The sequence below is a fragment of the Festucalex cinctus genome, chromosome 2, assembly GCF_051991245.1.
Source record: "Festucalex cinctus isolate MCC-2025b chromosome 2, RoL_Fcin_1.0, whole genome shotgun sequence".
NCBI classification, from domain to species: Eukaryota; Metazoa; Chordata; class Actinopteri; order Syngnathiformes; family Syngnathidae; genus Festucalex; species Festucalex cinctus.
In genome coordinates, this window is record NC_135412.1 from 2,061,353 (window position 1) to 2,082,101 (window position 20,749).

The 20,749-nt window shown below is 40.8% G+C and overlaps 1 protein-coding gene and 1 long non-coding RNA gene across 2 annotated transcripts in view; one reads left to right on the forward strand and one right to left on the reverse strand.

Moving 5' to 3' along the window:
- Positions 1-12,351, reverse strand: part of fbln2 (fibulin 2) — a 45,034-nt gene extending 32,683 nt beyond the window's left edge. Inside the window, exons 1-2 of the mRNA XM_077512073.1 lie at positions 12,289-12,351; positions 8,253-9,543 (exon numbers count right to left, since the gene is read on the reverse strand). Coding sequence (XP_077368199.1) covers positions 8,253-9,477 — 1,225 coding nt within the window. The 5' untranslated portion in view covers positions 9,478-9,543; positions 12,289-12,351. The remainder of the gene's footprint in view (positions 1-8,252; positions 9,544-12,288) is intronic.
- Positions 2,880-3,598, forward strand: LOC144013348 (uncharacterized). Its single transcript, XR_013282229.1, has 3 exons — positions 2,880-2,891; positions 3,094-3,154; positions 3,485-3,598. It is a non-coding gene; the product is annotated as an uncharacterized LOC144013348 (long non-coding RNA).
- Positions 12,352-20,749: the final 8,398 nt, after the last annotated feature.

The following is a 20,749-nucleotide window of genomic DNA, read 5'->3' on the forward strand; positions in this document are numbered from 1 at the left end:
TAAAACAAAATATAAAAAAAAATAATAATAAAATAAAACAACAACAGTATAATTGAAAATTTTATACATGTATATATATATATATATATATATATATATATATATATATATATATATATATATATATATATATATATATATATATATATATTAGGGGCGGGAGAAAAAAATCGATATCGCAATATATTGTTGCGCTCTCTGTTGCAATAAATTATCGATACGCTGACAGTAGATATCGATATCATGATTCCAGTTGTGCAGTGTTATCTTATAAATGTTTATGCACTTTAATTTGTCTCACTTTACAATGTTTATAGTTAAAAGGCTAAGAGGCAGTGAGGCACAATGCAGAACTATGTACATTGTGCAAGTTTTGACATTAAATAAATGCATAATTAGACATTTACTTTTTTTTATGGGCATTTGTTTGGCTTTTTCAATCACATATTGTGATATATTGTTAAAAAAATTTTTTTGACAATGTATCAAAAATCGTAGATATCGTGTATTGTGATATCATCGATATCGTGAGCCAAATATCGTCACAGTATCGAATTGTGGTTTACCCGTACCCACCCGTATCGTCCCACCCCTAATCTCTCTATCTATCTATAAATACACACACACACACTTTGGCATTTTAGCATGAAATCATTGCATTTCAAGTTACGCCCGTTTACACTCCCAACGCCAAAAAAAATGCTAAGACGCTCACACTAGTACAATTCTAACTATTATTTTGATGCCATAACAACACCATGATGTTAATTGAATTGCTCCATTTCAGTAGTTTTGCCGTCCAGACAAAAAGGTGAGCAAACTGCAAACAGATGCTAGCACGCTGCCACGGGAGCCAACACTGACACAAGCGCCTATTAAGGCTGGATGAAAACCCGTTAGCATGCGCTTGGATATTTCTCAAAAACACAGGATGAATTCACTTTATGCAGCTCAACATCTGCTTAGAATATAACTCTTCAAATGGTTTCATATGTACAACTTCAAATATTCTTACCTTGCTTGTCATTTCCTCTCTGTGCTCGATCTATTCCAAGGTCTGTTTACAAACCAGAAGGCAGGAAACGCTCATTCAAAGCAGCAGATGTCTTGATTTTGGAATGCGTGGAGCCCAACGGACGTACGTTATTGATTATTTTATTCATAAAACAAATAATATTTCAGTATTTTGAGTCTGCTAATATCTGCATTTCCATTGTGTGTCTAGTTAATGAACGCTTTTCTGCGTCCGAGGCAATGTTTCTGTAGCCGCATCATGCACCACGCGACAAGTGAATCAAGAAATTCTGCGGAAGGCAGATTGACTGGAATTCTTGTAAATGATATATGGAAGACATGCTAGTTCAACCTGAGATTGACCTCGTTCACGTTTCCGCCTGGTAAAGGTCAACTCTGGAATTTAGCTTGCGTTTCAGAAAATATGTCTGTAGATCTCGCTCTCACATGTTGCATGTTGCGACAATGCTAATAACTAGGGGTGTTAAAAAAATCGATTTGGCGATATATCGCGATACTACATCGCGCGATTCTCGAATCGATTCAATAAAAAATTTTTTTTTTTTTTTTTTTTTTTTTTTTTTTAAGAGCTCAGAATTCTTCATTCGGTAGTCTTACCGATTCAACGTCTTATCATCATTGCCTTTTTTTTTTTTTGTGTGTGTGTGTGTGAATCCATTTTTAAACTTCCATTTTTAATGGAAAAATATTCAACAAAACGTCTGACTTCGGGTTAGGATTCACACCTTGAGCATGGAAGAATGTTATATGAACGGAACATTAAGCCTTAATATTTTTATTTTAATGCTGTTCAAACATGAAACAGATTACAACCTCTTATAAGACTGAAATTTCAGATAAATAAATAATACATTTTCATATAAATCTTACACTCTACAAGATTACTGATTAGTATTTTCTAAATTTGAATGAAAAAAAATCGCAACAATCGACTTATAAATTCGGATCGGGATTAATCGGTATCGAATCGAATCTTGACCTGTGAATCGTGATACGAATCGAATCGTCAGATACTAGGCAATTCACACCCCTACTAATAACCTACCTGTTTTGTTTGTTTTTTTAACCTCACTACTAAGATTTGAACCTCAGCTAAGTGCTGCTTCACAACAGTCAAACAATGATCTGGTCATGTTTAAAAAGGGGGTATCCAAGTGAAAAGGTAACAAGGAAGTGAGCATATGTGGAGGTAAACATCAGATGAGCTGATTACTGGCAAGATTGGGAAAGTAGCAGCCTCATGGGAGACAAGTAATCGCGCCAGCTCTGTCGGGAACCGTGAGTTGCGTCTGGCAATCAAGTCACTACAGTGGCCTCATTCATCACGCCGGTCTTATGCCACTTGCAGGTACAACCCCCCAAGAAATCGTATACTATAGTCCAGCCCAGCATCAGAAGGCATGAGCAATCCTAACCCCCCCCTTTTTTTTTTTTTTTTTTTTGCTCCTGAGCATATTCGGCATCTCTCTTTTTGGACAGAGAGAACAAATGAGCTGGAGAATGTCACTGGCTGAGCGTGCAACGCATTTCGTTTTGGAACATGGGCCACAGCATACGTAGGCTGATTGAAAAGGTCAGCGAATTGAGAGCATGCTAAACTTTTAAAAATGTATCACGTATTGCCATGATAGCAAGATAAACAGTACAAAGCTAAAGACAATGAACACGTGATTGAAAAAAAGAACAAAACATTAAATGCCAGAATGATGAAGTTCATTATCAATCTTTTTTTTTTTTTTTTTAAATCCATATGTAAAGGAGTGATATATTCAGTATTAAATTATGGCGGAAGTGACGCAACGGCACGCAGTGGGCGGTCCCGTAGCGTTTGCTCAGAGCTACGAGGAGTCTTGGCGGTGAGTCGCATTTCGTTGTCGTCCGGATTAATTAGTAATTATACTGTATTAATTTAGATTTGTTGCACTTATGATATTGTGTGGTGTGCTCACCTGGTTGTTGTGAGCCCACATAGCTTTTTCTGTTGATTCTAAAAGTGGCGTTTTGTCGTCCAAACTTTTGGCGGTTGAAGTAACGTCCCAACGGTCGTTTGTTGTACAGATTCCGCTTGCCCGAGACCCAGCGATTCGCCACTGCCTTGCCTTGTCACACTGTGTTGCAGGTAAATGTTTGTCTTTTTTGCTATTTTATTTTTCATGGTGCTGTTTTGTTTTCCTTGATTGTATTAATGGCTCGAGCTGACGACTCAGCGTGGCCGCCATTTTTTTTTTTATTCTGCCGTGACGCACTTTACGTTGCTTGTGATGCGTTTAGGGACGCGCCGTAAATGAGAGTGAATATGCTCTTTTTCTCTTTGATTGTAATTCAATGTGAATGCTGTTTGTTTATTAAGACGAAATGTTAAAACTAAACCACTATACGATCACTTTGTTAGAAATGTGAAACTTTTGTTTTATTAGAGAATAGAGTAACTTTGTTTATGTAAAATCAGAGCTTCGAGGAGTCTTGGTGTGATTCCGCTTGCCCGAGACCCAGCGATTCACCACTGCCTTGCCTTGTCACACTGTGTTGTAGTGACATGACATTAAAAGAAACATCAACTATCCACCTGAGTGTCTGTGGTGCTTGAAGCAACAGCGACGTGGGGCTGCATTTGCCACATACAGAAGTGGCCCGTGACACATATCCTCGTAAAACTTGAATTCCATCCTAATGCACGAGTCGCGCAATATAGAAAGCCCGTACTTGAGTCGGGCGTGATATGGCCTGTAGCATTCCCTAAGAGAGTGCAAATAAAAATGAACATTTCTGACTTTTCATTCATCAACACTTCAGAACCAGCTCGACGCAGCTCTGCAAGTTTATCGCCACACAAACACATCTGATATGCATTCAACATATACATGCCTAGCACGAAGGCGAGGTGATGAAAGAAGTAGGCCTGACAAGCCCAGGCAAAAATCTTGATTCTTTTAAAGTAGGTTAAGTAGAAAAAAGAAGAAAAAAAAATCCTATAAATGAAGCAATTTATTTTTGCCCAATTAAAATAAAGAATGATGTAGTTGTCCATTATGCACCATTAGACAGGATGTGATTACAGGTTAGGGTTTAAATATCCAGGAATAATATAGCATATACTGCAGTGTCCGTGGTGACCATTAGGGATGTCACGATAAGTGCAATATCGTGATATTAAAACTGCCACAATATCGTCGTAGTTGTTCACGATATTTAAATGCAACACATCTGTTAAAAAAAAAAAAAAAAGTCAGGCTGATTTCCATTTGTTCAGTTCTAGTGCCCTCTGGTGGCTAATTTTTTAGTGCAATTTAATTTTTATGAGGGACGTTTTGGCCCTTGTATGTTTAAAATCTACACTAATTGTAAGATGAAGGGGAACCTAATTTGCTTGTGAAGCAAGACAATATGTGGAGGAACACAAGGTGTGCGTGCATTAACGACATAACATAACATCATAATAATAAAACATAACATAACGATGTTATGGACAAAAGCACAATATTGTGCTTTTTTCAGTATGACCTCATGTTTTTTACAATATTGTGCCCTTTTTTAAATATCGCCAACCTCTCTACAATATTGTGATAATTTTCGTATCGTGAGCTCCATATCGTGATAATATCGTAACGTGATATTTGGATATCGTTACATCCCTAGTGGCCATTGGGAATTCCTGGTCAATTCCCAGCTGAAATTGCTGCAATCAGGATCGTCACCCCCATCATTGACAAATAAGTTTTGATGCACGACAGCATCATTCATGACAAGGAATGTGAATTGATGAATTGACGATGACAAATTGAAATCCTTTCCAATCCATTATCAGTACTGCTGTTCAAGCAGATTCCTTCTTGATTCTCTCATATATTCTCTTATCGACTCTTATTGGGTGAAGGAATGAAATGATACAATTAATATGTAATATCATCAACCCAAGACACGCTTAGGACCGCCCCCTCATTTCGACCTGACAGAGCGTGTGCAGCATATGAAATAAATAAAGGTGAGAGCAGAGCGTATTTATTTTTACATTTATTTATTTATTTAGGTATATATATACCGGTGTGTGTGTGTGTGTGTATGTATATATATATATATATATATATATATATATATATATATATATATACACATATATGTTTTGATTTGGTTTCCCTGCTGAAGCTGCTACCCCCACGACCCAACCCCAGAGAAGAAGTAGAAAGTGGATGGATGGATGGATGGATGGATGATTGGTTGGATGGATGGATGATTGGATGGATGGATGATTGGTTGGATGGATGGACTGATGGATGGATGATTGGTTAGATGGACGAATGGATGGATAGACGGATGGATGATTGGTTGGATAGACGGATGGATGGATGATTGGTTGGATGGATGGACTGATGGATGGATGATTGGTTGGATGGACGAATGGATGGATGATTGGTTGGATGGATGGATGATTGGTTGGATGGATGGATGGATGATTGGTTGGATGGATGGATGATTGGTTGGCTGGACGAATGGATGGATGGACGGATGGATGGATGATTGGTTGGATGGACGAATGGATGGATGGATGATTGGTTGGATGGATGGATGATTATATGGATGGATGGATGATTGATTGGATGGATGGATGGATGGATGATTGGTTGGATGGATGGACTGATGGATGGATGATTGGTTGGATGGATGGATGATTGGTTGGATGGATGATTGGTTGGATGGATGATTGGTTGGATGGATGATTGGATGGATGATTGGTTGGATGGATGATTGGTTGGATGGACGAATGGATGATTGGTTGGATGGACGAATGGATGGATGTTTGGTTGGATGGACGAATGGATGGATGGATTTATAGCACCCTATAGGTAATTTTATATCCTGACAACGATATCTATCCTCATATCATATTTTCTTTTCTCTGGTGATGTATTCAAGCCGAAGGTGTCTACCGTCACTCAGGAGTTTATTCAATCTTGGTGTGCATGTGCGACAGTGGCCGGTGGTGAGACCGCGCCCGAGGATCAAACCCCTGTTACCATCGTGCCCAGCGTTGAGAGTTGAGTGCGCTATTTAGCAGGTTAAGAGCCCAGTCTGCCAAGCGACCACCTCGTGCTACTCTAGAGGCTCTCACGGCGTGAAGTTTGACAGGTCATTTGTATCCGACATGCTCACTGCACAGACTTGAACTTCCGCTTTCAAGTGGCCAGCCAACCAAATACTGTCTGGCAACTACCGTAATTGCCGGACTATAAACCGCAACTTTTTTCGTACGCTTTCAACCCTGTGGCTTATACAATGATGCGGTTAATATATGGATTTTTTTTCTGTCTGCCGCCAGGGGCATGACCAGACCCTCATCATGGAAAATACAACAAGTCTGCGTCTCAGTGACTTTTACCTGTATGTTATTTTTAACCATCCCTGTTAGTTACTACCGTAGTACCGTACCGTACCGTACTACCGTATTGCTGCTGTGTTACTGACATGTCACAGGCAGCATTCCGAAAATCAAATTACAATGGAAAATTTGCATACTCGCAGTTTGGCACCAGCAGATTTACATGTTCACAGATTATTTTTGTTTTTTGGCGAGGGTGGGATGGATGGGTAGTTTCCCATTCCTGCTGTTTTTCTTGGGCAGTGAATGTTTATTTATTTGTGTATTTTACAATGTATTTCACTGGGTGTCGATTTTATGCAGAGGGGTTCAGTGTACTAGAACTGTTCCCCAAAAGAAACCGTTTTCGATTCCCGCCCCGACTCATGGATGTAAATAATCATCTCCACCTAACTTTTTTTTCCCCCCCTCTCCCACTTTCTATCGCTATCTGAGGAAAACACACTTTTCATGCACAATTGTATTGCTTTTCTTTGGACCACTGCCAGTTTGAGTAGCGTGATTATGAATTCCTCCTCAAGAGACAGGATGTGAGATAATGCATGTGTCACGTGAATATGTCACGATAGTTGCAACCCCACATTGTCCTTGCTGGGGCTCACAATGGTGCACATTGTATTTTGTAGTTATGGGCGAGTACCGATACCAGGTATCGGTATCGGGCCGATACCAGCCTTTTTTTCAAGTACTTGAGTACTCGTGACGCAGACGAGTACAAGCGACCGATGGTGGAGGGGGAAGACGTTAAGTGAGTCCTCCTTGCCTGTAAGTGGCGCTAGCTAGCTTGCAGCAGTTTTTCACCAAAACTTCACCGGTTTGGAAATACTTCAAAATTGTCAATCTTAGACTAAAAGAGCATTTTTGTGTTTTATTTTGAGCGTTAAGACTATTGAAGAGTGACTGTGCTGTTTTTTTTGTTTGTTTTTTTTTGTTAAAATTAAAGGAAATATATTTGTTTAAAAATATCTTTTAGCGATTTTTTTTATTTGTCAAAATGTACTACTGGTATCGGCAGTTGGTATTGGTTAGTACTGAGGGTCTGGGTATCGGTCTGAAAAAAAGTGGTATCGAACATCCCTAGTTTTTTTTTTTTTGTCAAAATTAAAGGAAATATATTTGTTTAAAAATATCTTTTCGTGATTTTTTTTTTTTGCCAAAATGTACTACTGGTCTGTGTATCGGTATCGGTCTGAAAAAAAGTGGTATCGAACATCCCTAGTTTTTTTTTGTGTCAAAATTAAAGGAAATATATTTGTTTAAAAATATCTTTCGTGATTTTTTTTTTTTTTTGCCAAAATGTACTACTGGTCTGTGTATCGGTCTGAAAAAAAGTGGTATCGAACATCCCTAGTTTTTTTTGTGTCAAAATTAAAGGAAATATATTTGTTTAAAAATATCTTTTCGGGATTTTTTTTTTTTTTTTGCCAAAATGTACTACTGGTCTGTGTATCGGTATCGGTCTGAAAAAAAGTGGTATCGAACATCCCTAGTTTTTTTGTGTGTCAAAATTAAAGGAAATATATTTGTTTAAAAATATCTTTTAGTGATTTTTTATTTTTTTTTTATTTGTCAAAATGTACTACTGGTTTGTGTATCGGTATCGGTCTGAAAAAAAGTGGTATCGAACATCCCTAGTTTTTTTTTGTGTCAAAATTAAAGGAAATATATTTGTTTAAAAATATCTTTTAGTGATTTTTAATTTTTTTTTATTTGTCAAAATGTACTACTGGTTTGTGTATCGGTATCGGTCTGAAAAAAAAAGTGGTATCGAACATCCCTAGTATTTTGTATACAAGTGGTAATTTATCGACAAGGAGAAAGGGAACCCCCCCAAAAAACGCACCTTCTACTTCTCTGTCCACGTGCTGAGATTGGGAGTTGGAGAGGTTTTGAGGTTGTCTTTGGAGCTGCTGTCCGTCCTCCCTCACGCTGACAGGAGTCACCCTGGTGGGCTGGAGCCGGATTGCGGGCCGCGAGCCCCGATCCTCCTCATCGGGAGTTTGCACGTGCTCCGCTGAGAATAGTTCTTGTCCATTCAGGCTGCCAGAACGCGTGATGTCACGATTGCTACCTTGACTCCGTTCGTGGTGACTCCGATTCGCATTGTCGCGTACCATCTCCCGCACCGCGGTTCTCGTACCGCCGTTTTCTTCGCTTCCCCGTTGTGGCGTGCGATCCGGCAACGTCACTTTCTGCGTTGTCGTTGGAAGTGTTGACGTTTCCTTTCGAGTCGGATCCTGGTTACGTACGTCGTCATGTTCCGTGCTCCTTTCCGGTTCAAATCCTTTTCGCGGATCCCTCGGCGCGCTTCTTCTGTCAGCATGCGAGGTGGGGCTTGATTCGGGGTCAGCGAGTGGAACTGTAGTCGGTCGGGCCAGATTTTGGATCGGGGATGGCTGTGAGTAGTCATAATCCTCCGTGCCAAAACTGGGTGGATCTGGCTTATATAGCGGGAGAGTGTTTCCCAGCACTATCTTGGTTTCGGAGGCACGGCTGTAAGCATCTTTGGCGTTCTCAGTGGTCGCAACCTGTGTGGGCTGAATAGCACTTTGGAGGTCACAGCCGGGAATAAGCGAGCACATGAGCTTACCCCCCTCATCGGGACAGTGGCAAAACTGACACGGGTCTATCTGAAAGGTGTGTCCCGCTTCAAACTTCTTGCTGCCGTGGGCGCAACCGATTTGGCCACATTGCGGACAGCCGTCGGCGGGCTGCGAAATTTCGATGCAGTTCGGGGAGATTTCAGGGCACTCCATAAAACGGCAACTTATCGTCCCTCCTCCCCGAGGACAAGCGCATTCGGTGCTTCCGAAATCCACAAAGTAGGATTCCCCCTCCGGGACTTTCCCGTGGCGGAAGCCTGCTTGGACGCAGTCGTAGTACTGGTAACCTTCACACGAGCAGCCTCTTTGCGCGCAGGCGGGACAGCAGGCGCCCGTGTCGAGGGCGCTGTCGATGCAGTTCTCCAGAAGTGGGCAATCCACACCTGTGCAGTCCTTCTGGCTAAGGCACGTGTGCGTGCACAGCAGCACCCAACACAAACGCAAAACAACTGTCTGTGCGTTCATGTTGTGTGCGGTTAGATCGGTTTTCCAGGTGGATTCCAGACAAACGCCAAAAGTGTTTCGATTGGCCTGTGGAAATGAGAAAAAAATGGGACATATTAGTATTCCCAAAAACTTTATTTTGACATCATCACCATTAACCTGCCAAATATTGTTTTCTCTAAGCCTTTTTTTTTTTTTTTTTTTTTGGTACCATGGGAGTTAAAGGCGCAGTCTGTCGGATTCACTCAGGAAAATGCACTTTTTAAATACAGGATTTAAACAAACTACTTCTCAATTTACAGATCTGGGCTTTTCTTAATTTCTGGTGGTGATTTTGTCCTAAACTCCCACCCCCCCCAGCCTGTATTTTGCCATTTTGTGTTTGTTTTGTAAACAGCGGGATGTTTCTGTGGAAAGAGAGTGTTTACACCCCTCCAGCCAATCGCAGAGCGGGGGGGTTCGCAAACGGGGCCGGGCGAACGTGCCGGCTGCGTGACGTCACTCCTGCGGCAATTTGAAAGCACGCACAGGACAAAATCACCACCAAAGATTAACATAAACCCAGATGTGTAGACTGAGAGAAAGTTAATGTGTGTACATCCTGTATTTAAAACGTGCATTTCCCAGAGTGAAACCGGCATACTGGGCCTTTAAAAGCCACGGTTTCTAATTAAAGACATGTGAAATTGAGACAAAAGTTAAGGCTCACATGGAAATATGTATAACAACAACACAGCAAAAATCATCAGTTGCTTATAAAGCAAAACATAAAAAGTTATGACGCAACAAATCACTGAACTTCTTTCTCCCTGTAACAGCTCGTGTTGTTTCAATTAGAGTTTTCATGGCCAGTACGCAGAATATGTCATGTTCTAAGATGTTTTTTTTTTTTTAGTCACATGTGGACTGTTGACATGTAGGCCAGCAGCACAAAGTTTAGAATGTGAACGTTTTAAACGATATGACTACAAATCAGAGCCCCTTCCGAAGACCAGCAGTTTTCTGTTTTGCTGTTCCCGTATGTCTTTTGCTGCTATTCGCGTGGGCTACAACTTGTGATGTTTCAATGGAATAGATGTGGATCATAAAATATATAGAGCAGGGGTGTCCAAACTTTTTCCTCTGAGGGCCACATACAGAAAAATAGAAAGATGCAAGGGCCACTTTGATTTTATTTATTTATTTATTTATTTATTTTTAGTTATTTATTAACACATTCATTGCAAGACCAGAAAAAAAAAAAATCATTTGACGTCTTTTTCCGTCAATGGCAGTGAATGAGTTAAACATGGTAAAAATCAATGAAGTAATTATAGTTTATATAATTGTAGTTACTTATTGAAAACTGCTAACAGTCACTTGGCAAATAGTGACCCCTGTGTGCCACTATAATAGTTACGCCTCTCCACTGAGCAGCAGCTGAATCCCAACTTGACATTCTGAACCACAACAAGAACAATCGGTCGTCAACCGACCACACTTAACAACCATTAATGTGATCTTTTCACATTTTTTTTTTCATTAACAATTAACCATTAATTAATGTGATGTTTTCACAAAATGGACGTTGACACTAAGAAATACGTGGATGAAACTATTTTTCTTTCTGGAACTGAATTATTAGCTGCAAATTTGTGTCTTTGTGTAGCTAGAAATGTTTAATCCACCCTCTTTTTTTTCTTTCTTTTTTTTTTTTTTTTTAAATAAACAGCATTGAAAAATTATTTTTAGTATTTGCCGCGGGCCGCCAAAAAAATGTATGGCGGGCCGCAAATGCCCCCCCGGGCCGTAGCTTGGACACCACTGATATAGAGTGACTAAGTTGTTGCTATTCCTGCCTCAAGTGTTTTAAGACCATTATTTCACAAGTTTTTGGTTCTCGGGCTATAAGTAGCAAAAACAAATGTCTCAACCCAACTTTATTTATAAAGCGCTTTAAGAACAGGCGTTGCTGTATACAAAGTGCTGTACATAAGTTTTGCATTGTATTTCTTCTAAAAAAAAAAAAAAAAAAAAAAAGAAGAAGAAAAGAAAAAAAAAACAGGTGGTAATGTGGTTAATTTAAACACTAAAAATTCCATCCTTCAATTACAGCTTTGCATCCATTTCAAAAGTATTCATTTCTGGAGGTCATCAAAGTGAGTTTCGTGCCATTAAAAAAAACATGTAACATCTGTTTCACTACGTGAAACCACCGCGGAACACAAAAAGGCGCCCTGCTGCAGCACCATTTAGGGAATCAATGATGTCTTTGTGCGCAGAGGGTACCAAATTATTTTACCAGATCTGCTTGCCTTTCAAAAGGCACGTGGCTCTTTTGCTGTGGTCGCCTTACTGTGGCGCAAAAACAAATGTCGAGAGTATTCAAAAGATCTCAAGACGTCTTTGAATAATCGGCTGGAATGAGCGTTTCAATTGTGTTTGTCGTCCGTCCCGGGGCCGAAAGCAACTTTAATAAACCCCAACAGATGCATGCGCGTGCACGAGCACAAGCACACGTGCAAACCTTGTTTTGGCTTTTCATGCTCATATGCTGTAATAAGTTCATTAGAAAATGGTGCGATGTCGAAAAAAAAACACACAATTTAAACACAAATATTCAAGCATAAGTGTTACTTTACACGGACTCGTGGGAGAATATATAACATGATAACATTACATTACTAATTCTAAGTTCATAAATGCATGCAAAGCAGTATCTGCATGGAATTAAACAGAGCTGCAAATATCAACACGGTAAGCTAATTCCCCGCATGGTTGCTGCGAAGTCCCGTCGCAAAAAATATAAAATAAAATAAAATAAAGGCGACTTGACGGGCTGTTTCGTCCTACCTTGATCCCGATCCTGCAGTGCTGCTGCTGTGTGCTTGTGAAAGAAACTTGTGCGTGAAAGTGTCAGCGAGCTCAACTTCCGAGCAGACTGGGAGCGCCCTCGCCCCCCCCTTTTTTTTTTTTTTTTTTTTTTTTTTATTACGGAGGGAGGGACACAGCCCGACCAACAATTTTACTACCGGCAACGCGATGCAAGTTTATGCAAATACTGTTTCTGCAACATAACATTTTTGCAACTAAAACATCATGATGAAGATGGCGAAATTAAAATATATATATATATATATATATATATATATAATATATATATATATATATATATATATATATATATATATATATATATATATATATATATATATATATATATATATATATATATAGCCTACACAGCTATATGCATAAATATGCAGTGAGCCTCTTTTCACTCTCAATCTACTCATATTTACAGCCAAAATCGAGATGAATTATGCTCCAAATTGGTTGTTCTTCTTGCATTTTAAAACTGCATTGGAAGTAGGCCTATATCAGGGGTGTCCAAACTTTGTTCATTTGAGGGGCCAAATACAGAAAATCAGAAGGACGCAAGGGCCACATCATGTTATGAAGAGAAATTGTGTTTAGTCCTAAAAATTGTACAAATAATTTATTTGTGTTTTTGCGTATTTAGAAAAATGCTATAGTACATAAATCTATTTATTTGTAATATGGCAGTCGGGTTATTATAGTTTTGGAATTTTTCATTTTATTTTTTATTTTGTTTTGAGTTTTTTTTTAATTTAGTTCGTTTTAATTAGTTTTCATGGTGGTTCTGTGAGTTTTTTATTAGTTTTAGGTCTTTAATAAATGCTTAGTTTTAGTTTAGTTATTTTCAGTTTTAGTTATAGTTTTTTTGTTGTTGTTGTTTTTTTAAATGTGTATTACATGTGCGCAATTTTTAAAAAACACCAAGGGCGCAATGTCATTATTCCGGTTTATATTAAAAAAAAAACAAAAAAAATCTACTAAAAATCACATTTAAAATCATCCCCAAAGGCTCATGCATTAATTTAATTATCAAAAACTAAAACGAAGGACATGTTTGCTATAATTATAGTTAGTTTTAGTTAGTTTTTTAAACATAAAATGTCGTTTCAGTTAGTTTTCTTTTTTTTAAAAAAAGCATCTTCGTTTTTGTTTTATTTTGTTAATGAAATTGTTTTTTGAATTTTAGTTTTTCCATTAGTTTTAGTGAACTAAAATAACCTTTAATAGCTCCTGTGTTTTTCGATACCCTCCCTTCTTACTTTGACCATCTCCAAACATTTTTATTTTGTTTTTATTTGATTTGAACTGAGTCAAATGCCATTTTTTTGTTTAGCATATGTCGCGGGCCACTGGAAAATGGACGGCGGGCCGCAAATGGCCCTCGGGCCGTAGTTTGGACACCCCTGGCCTACAGGATCCATTCATGCACCTTTTGTGTCGTCTTTCGCTTTGATCTTCAGGGTAATTGAAGCGACTGAAGACAAAAACCTCCTCAGTGGCACAACGGTCAGATCTGAAGCAACCCAGAGGCCCGTTTACACAGTGTTCTTTGTTCATTCTGATTAAATACACACAAGGCTTCATTTAAAAGCATGTCCAGAATTAATTCAATATTTATCTGTAATCAGATGTACATTCCACAACTGGAATCTCAGGTTTCGAGTCTCTGCCCCGTAGGGTCTCCTTCAAGAGTTCCAACCTGTTCATAACTTCAATCACGAGTTATGAAATTGGTGATGAAATCGACCAGTGTTTCACATTAAGCTCCGCCATTTCTCTATATGCTCATATGGAACAAATATGTTGAAATTACAACTCGGTCAACTTCACGTCATACTTTTTAAATTAAATCTCAGAGCATGTTTGACGTACCAAATTTAAAAAACCTCACACGCACGTTCACCTTTGTTTTGCTTTTTGGCTTAGCTACTTTATTTTATTTTTGTATATTATGTGTATTTATCTTCAAATGCATAATGAGGGGAGATTGAACCGATAATCCTCGCTGGAGTTTCTGGTATCACCTGCACAATCTCTTCTATACATATGGTATCGTTAGTACCGTATATTGATTTTATTGTCCCTGTTGAAAAGTGGCAGACTCCAGCAGATGGCACTGTGTTCATAGTTGACAGACTGAACTGAAAAATTCATGTTTTATGTACCTGCACGTATTTATAAATATGTCTGATAATCCTCACATTGTTTATTGTTCGATACTTCAAACTTCCTTTCTCTGTTGTGTGAAGTAACAAGGTTGCCTGCTTCAGTTGACAATGAAAGAACAAATTTACTGACGGATGACAAGATTTTATTGGGGTTTCAGGCAGAAATGATTGCGTGCCGTGATGGTGAATTTCTTTTATTTTTGCTAGAGACTGAGACGATTTCACTGACATTTCAGTTTTCATCTCCAGATATTTGAATCTAAATCATCAAACTTAGAAAATAGCACGTTTTGCATCCATTTTTTTTAGGTGAGCAAAAGCACTTAGAACAGGAGTGTCCAAACTTTTTCATTTGAGGGCCACATACAGAAAATCCGAAGGACGCAAGGGCCACATCATGTTATGAAGAGAAATTGTGTTTAGTCCTAAAAATTGAACAAATAATTTATTTGTGCTTTTGCATATTTATAAAAATGCTACAGTATATACACCAATTTATTTGTAATATGGCAATAGGGTTATTCTAGTTTTGGAATTTTTCATTTTAGTTTTGAATTTTGTTTTTTTGTCTTAATTTTAATTAGCTTTCAGGGTGGTTCTGTTAGTTTTTTAGTAGTTTTAGTTCTTTAATAAATGCTTAGTTTTAGTTTAGTTCAGTATTAGTTTTAGTTTTTATTTATTTATTTATTTATTTATTTTATATGTATTACTTGTGCACAATATTTAAAAAACACCATGGTTGCAACGTCATTATTACGGTTTATATAAAAATAAATCTACTAAAATTCACATTTAAAATCATCCCCAAAGGCTAGTTCATGAAATTAATTACAAAACACAAACAAAGGACATTTTTGCTATAATTATAGTTAGTTTTATTTTTAGTTAGTTTTGTAAACATAAAACGTAGTTTCATTTAGTTTTCTTTTTTTAAAAAGCATCTTCGTTTTTATTTTATTTCGTTAACGAAATTGTAGTTTTGAATTTTAGTTTTTTTTTGTGTTAGTTTTAGTGAACTAAACTAAACTTTAATAGCGCCTGTGTTTTTTTTTAACTGAGTCAAATGCCATTTTTAGCATTTGTCGCGGGCCACTAAAAAATGGATGGCGGGCCGCAAATGGCCCCCGGGCCGTAGTTTGGACACCACTGACTTAGACCATATGACGGACAGGTGTGTTTCCCCTAATTACGTTGGTGATTCAAAAAAATTGTTCGAGCCAAATTTGAAACTCGGTTTCAACAGCCTCCTCAGTGGATCAACGGTCAGATCTGAAGCAACTCAAATTTGAGTTTTTGAGGTTTTTTTTTTTTTTTTTTTTTTTTTTTCTCGAAATCCCCATTTATACAGGTGTAACCAACATGAAAACCAGAGAGTTGTGCATGGGTGGCAAAACAATCAACTGCTCAACTGAGAGAAAATGGGAAATCAATCAGAGCTGTTGCACTAACATTGGTCATAGCCATTTGCAACCATTTGTAACGTCCGAAAGAAGCAATAAAAACTACCGATGTATACGTAAGAGACATCAAAGAAACAACAGCTGTTGAAGACAGACGCCTTTGAAGAAAGACGCTAAAACGACTGTTAAGGGAAGTTCATGAACATGACTTAAAAAGTACAGACGGTATCGTTGGCGGATGTGCAAGCAACTTATTAGCAAGACAAACAGGATGGCCTGGTTGGAATTTTCCAAAATTCTGATGTTTGATAAATGTTGACAGTAATGGCAATTCTCGCGGTATTTGTGAGTTCACAAACTCCCGAGAATACAACTTGTACCGAGCTTGTTGATTTCTACCGATCCGATGGTTTGGATTCAGCGAGACTGATGTGGACCAAAATGCGAGGAGACTCGGTTGTGAGACAGAGGCAATGAGTAAACGTAGGGTGATTTTTTTGAGAAGATCAGTGGGCAGGAAAACCAAGACTTTGATGTGACCGGACTGGACTGGACTGGAGTGGACTGAACTGAACCGAGCGTGGCGTGACAGGACTGGACTTGCCTTAACAGGGGACTGACTTGGCTTGACTGCCTGTGGCAAAACTTAATTGACCCACATAGCACCAACAATGCACCCACAACGACATACTAAATACAACCCTGCTAATTGCTTGGCAGAGCACCTGGGGCAGACACTAGCAGTGGCTGAGGGCACTGATTGGTTGACCACACAGGGCAACACACACTCATACTTAGACATAACGAGACAAGGAACACAAAAACACTAACCACAGACAAAAGATGGCAATCACACCCAAAAACAAACAAGATACCAACCCCACAGAAGCAAAACATGACAGTACCCGCCCCTCAAGGGACGGCTCCCAGACATCTCACAAAGTCCAAAAAACAAAAAGAGCCTAAATCAGAGGCGAGCGGAGGGGGCACAGCCCACCAACGGGGCAGGTCAGGAGGGCGTGTCATCGCAGCAGACGGTGGCAGGTTGTAATGTGCTCCACCGAACCAGGAGCAGATGGCGGCGGCCACTGGGCTTGCGCCGCCTGACCAGGACTGTGAGGCGGCCCCTGGGCTTGAGGCTGCCATGGCAGAGGCTAAGAGACTTGGTGCAGTATAGGCGAGGAGGGCAAGGGCTGCAGCGGCTGAGCAGTCGTTTGACCTTTAGGCCGAAGAGGGCCAGGGACGGAGACTTGGGGCTGCAGCAGATGAAGATCTGTGACTTGGGGCTGCAGCAGACGAGGTTCCGTGACTTGGGGCTGCGGCAATTGAGGATCTTGGGGCTTCCGAGGAGCCGGGAAAGGGCAGGAGAACAGCTGAAGAGTGGCTGGTGCTCTGTGCACCTGTGCTCTCCCAGCTGAGGCCAACCGCGGTATGTTTTCATCCACCGAAGCATCGGTCATAAGGCCACGTGCTCACAAGTCATTTGCGTCCAACAAGAGCCTTGCCAGCGTCCCATCTGGGTCCATCCTTGGTGGGTGCATTCTGTTATGGTGTTGTAATTGAAGATATGCTTCTTTGTATACGGCGTATACAAAGAAGCATATCTTCAATTAACAACAACAAAATGTTTTGCGTACGTAAAAGCAATTCTACAATTAGGGATACAACTCACAAGACTTTTGGCAGGGATATTCTGCCGAGCAGTTTTACGTGCCGAAAACCCATGATCCACACGCGCAAAGCCAGTAAACTTTACGGCAGGGGGGCGCTATCGAATCAGCGCCGTATTGAGAGAGCGTTTGGTCAACTCGTTGAACTACTACGCTGTGATTGGTCAACTGCTGGTCACATGACATATGGATGCCTTTAGGCATATGGATGCTATTAGGTTTTGTGGACGTAGAACTGGTTTTGTGTACGTAGATCACGTTTTTTGTGTTTACGGGATTTTGGCATGATTCTAACTCCATACACTCAGTTATGGGACGGAGGTAATGAGTAAACATAGGGTGATTTATTGACAAGATCGGTGGACAGGAAAACCAAGACTTTGACGTGACTGGACTGAGCCGAGCGTGGCGTGACAGGACTGGACTTGCCTTAACGGGGGAGTGACTTGGCTTGACTGGCTGTAGCATGAAGACATGGCTTGAAGACGTGGCAAAACCACACAGGGAGGGGAAAGCACACACAGGTGGACGTGGTTAGACATAACGAGACAAGGGGAGGGACTACCTAGTACCTAACATGGACGAATTAATACTGTTCTTGCAGAATTACACACCATTTCCTTCGTGCGTTTTTATCTGATAAAGATGTCCGTGAACAAGACGAGACGACATTTTCATCTGTTGGTGTGGTTGGTCAAAACAAACGTGCACAAGTTGACGCATTGTCCAATCAGCTCAAAGTATTGTACAGAATGTCCCGCCTTTACCGAGCAAATCAGCGTGGAGCAATCCCAGATTGAAACTGTGGAGAACTCCCTTGAGTGAATCACAATTATCGATCGGGCAATTGCCAGGTTAATGGTAAGGCTAACCCCGGGTTTTCACCGGTTGCGGTTGCGGTGCGGTTGCGGTGCGGTCCGGCGACGCAAGCAATTAGATTCCATTCATTCGAATGGTGCAGTTTACACCGCTTGCGGGTGCGGCGTGCCGCAAGCCTTCCGCAAGGATAGACCTATTTTCTATTTTTGCCGGACGCCGCAGCGGTAGGCCTCCGGCAAATGGCAAGCTAGCACAAAACACATCGAGCGGGACAGGAAGACCGGGGCAGTTTCAAAATAAATTTCCGGTTACCTTTCAGAATAAAACACTCGCCAGCTCCTATTTCGCAAGTTTTTCAGCAAAACGTGACGTGGGCGTCGCCGGGCCATGTGCTCATTCACGGTTTAGACGCCAGCGAACATGGACGAGGAGAGGTTTATATTGGAGGTGGAAAACCACAAAATAATATATGACACGGCACATCCTTTTTATAAGGACTGTAATGTATTGTGAGTTTGATGTTCGCGATTGCTTGTTGTGCCCGTCTCGCTTGCCGTACTGAGCGGCAGCCGGACGCGGAAGACAGAAATAAAGAGTGGACCCGCACTGACCCGACTCTCGTTATTAATATACTTTACAAGGACAACCAAAAAAAGGATGCTGCATGGAATCTCATAGCAGAAGAAGAAGATAAGGTTAAATCAAAAGAAGTCCACCTCTCGTTGTGAAATGCCACATGATCGCGCGCGCGCGGTCCCGCGAGACACGTTGGGAAGTGGGCGGCGACGGAGCTGCCGGACCGCAGCTGTGCGGAGCCGGTGTGGATTGACAAAAAAATTGACCCGTCCGGAGCACGCAGTCAAGACGCACCGCACCGCAACCGCACCGCAACCGCATCCAGTGAAAACCCGGGGTAAAGCTGTTTATCGATCCCAAACATACAAGCTGTCGTGTAGGTCACTCATTATTTAATTTAATTTAAGAATTCATGATTCAATCTGTCAATAGGTATTCATACTACCAAGCTCATATGTAAAGCACAGTGGAGGTAATGTCATGGTTGGGTCTTGCGTAGCAACTCAGGAGTCTCCAAAGAAAGGAATATGCAACCAAACTGACTGGGAGGTCCTTTATTATGGAGCAAGAATATGATCCAAAAACACACGGTCAAAACAGCAACATTCATTATGTGAGTTCATCGGGGGAAAGAGATTTTAGGGTTTTGACTTGGCCAAGCTAGTGCTTTATAGCATGCGTTTCAAATGCTTAAGAGGATACCAGAGGGACTAAGTTACTAAAAGAGACAATAACCGAGAAGAAGCTGTAGTAAAGCCTGAGAAAGCATTACAAAGGAAGAAAGATTTGACGACGATGAGTCATAGGCTTGATGCCGGTATTGAAAGGATTTTCAACTAAATCATCCAACTATTTTCTGTTCTGTACCGCTTTCCTATCCCAGTTGACTTTGGGCAAGAGGCGGCGTAGCTACACCCTGAACTGGACGCCAACCACTTGTCGGTATACAGCAGGGTTCACAAATTCTGGTCCTTCGAGGTCCGGAGTCCTGCAGGTTTTTTATGTTTCCGCCTACCAACACACCTGATGCTAAAGATCAGGATCAGATGGCCCACCGTGAATTGTCCCGCCCCTTCAGATGGTTCAGTCTGGGCCTGACTGTGAGTGATTCAAATGAAGAATCTCACGTGAATTGTCCCGCCCCTTCAGATGGCCCACCGTGAATTGCCCCGCCCCTTCAGATGGCCCAGTCCGGGCCTGACTGTGAGTGATTCAAATGAAGAAACTCACGTGAATTGTCCCGCCTCTTCAGATGGCCCACCGTGAATTGTCCCGCCCCTTCAGATGGCCCAGTCCCTTGTCCCGCCCCTTCAGATGGCCCGCCCGTGAATTGTCCCGCCCCTTCAGATGGCCCACCGTGAATTGTCCCGCCCCTTCAGATGGCCCACCGTGAATTGTCCCGCCCCTTCAGATGGCCCAGTCCATTGTCTCGCCCCTTCAGATGGCCCAGTGAATTGTCCCGCCCCTTCAGATGGCCCACCGTGAATTGTCCCGCCCCTTCAGATGGCCCATTTCGGGCCTGACTGTGAGCGATTCAAATGAAGAAACTCACGCGTAAAGATAAATTTAAGGTGCAGGCTGCTCAACAGGCATTTCTTCCTTATAATCCACTGGAGTGTCAGTCAGTGTGAAGTGATGATATAATGCCACATTCAGGTATTTTTTATTTTTTTTTTAACCTCAGACATTATGTCATTCTACCCTTACATCACTTTTTGTGCTGTGCAGTAATGAAATGTGAAACTCAAATTCAGCTGTGTCTTGTCAAGACAAATTAAAGTCTTTCTGAACTAAACTCTTT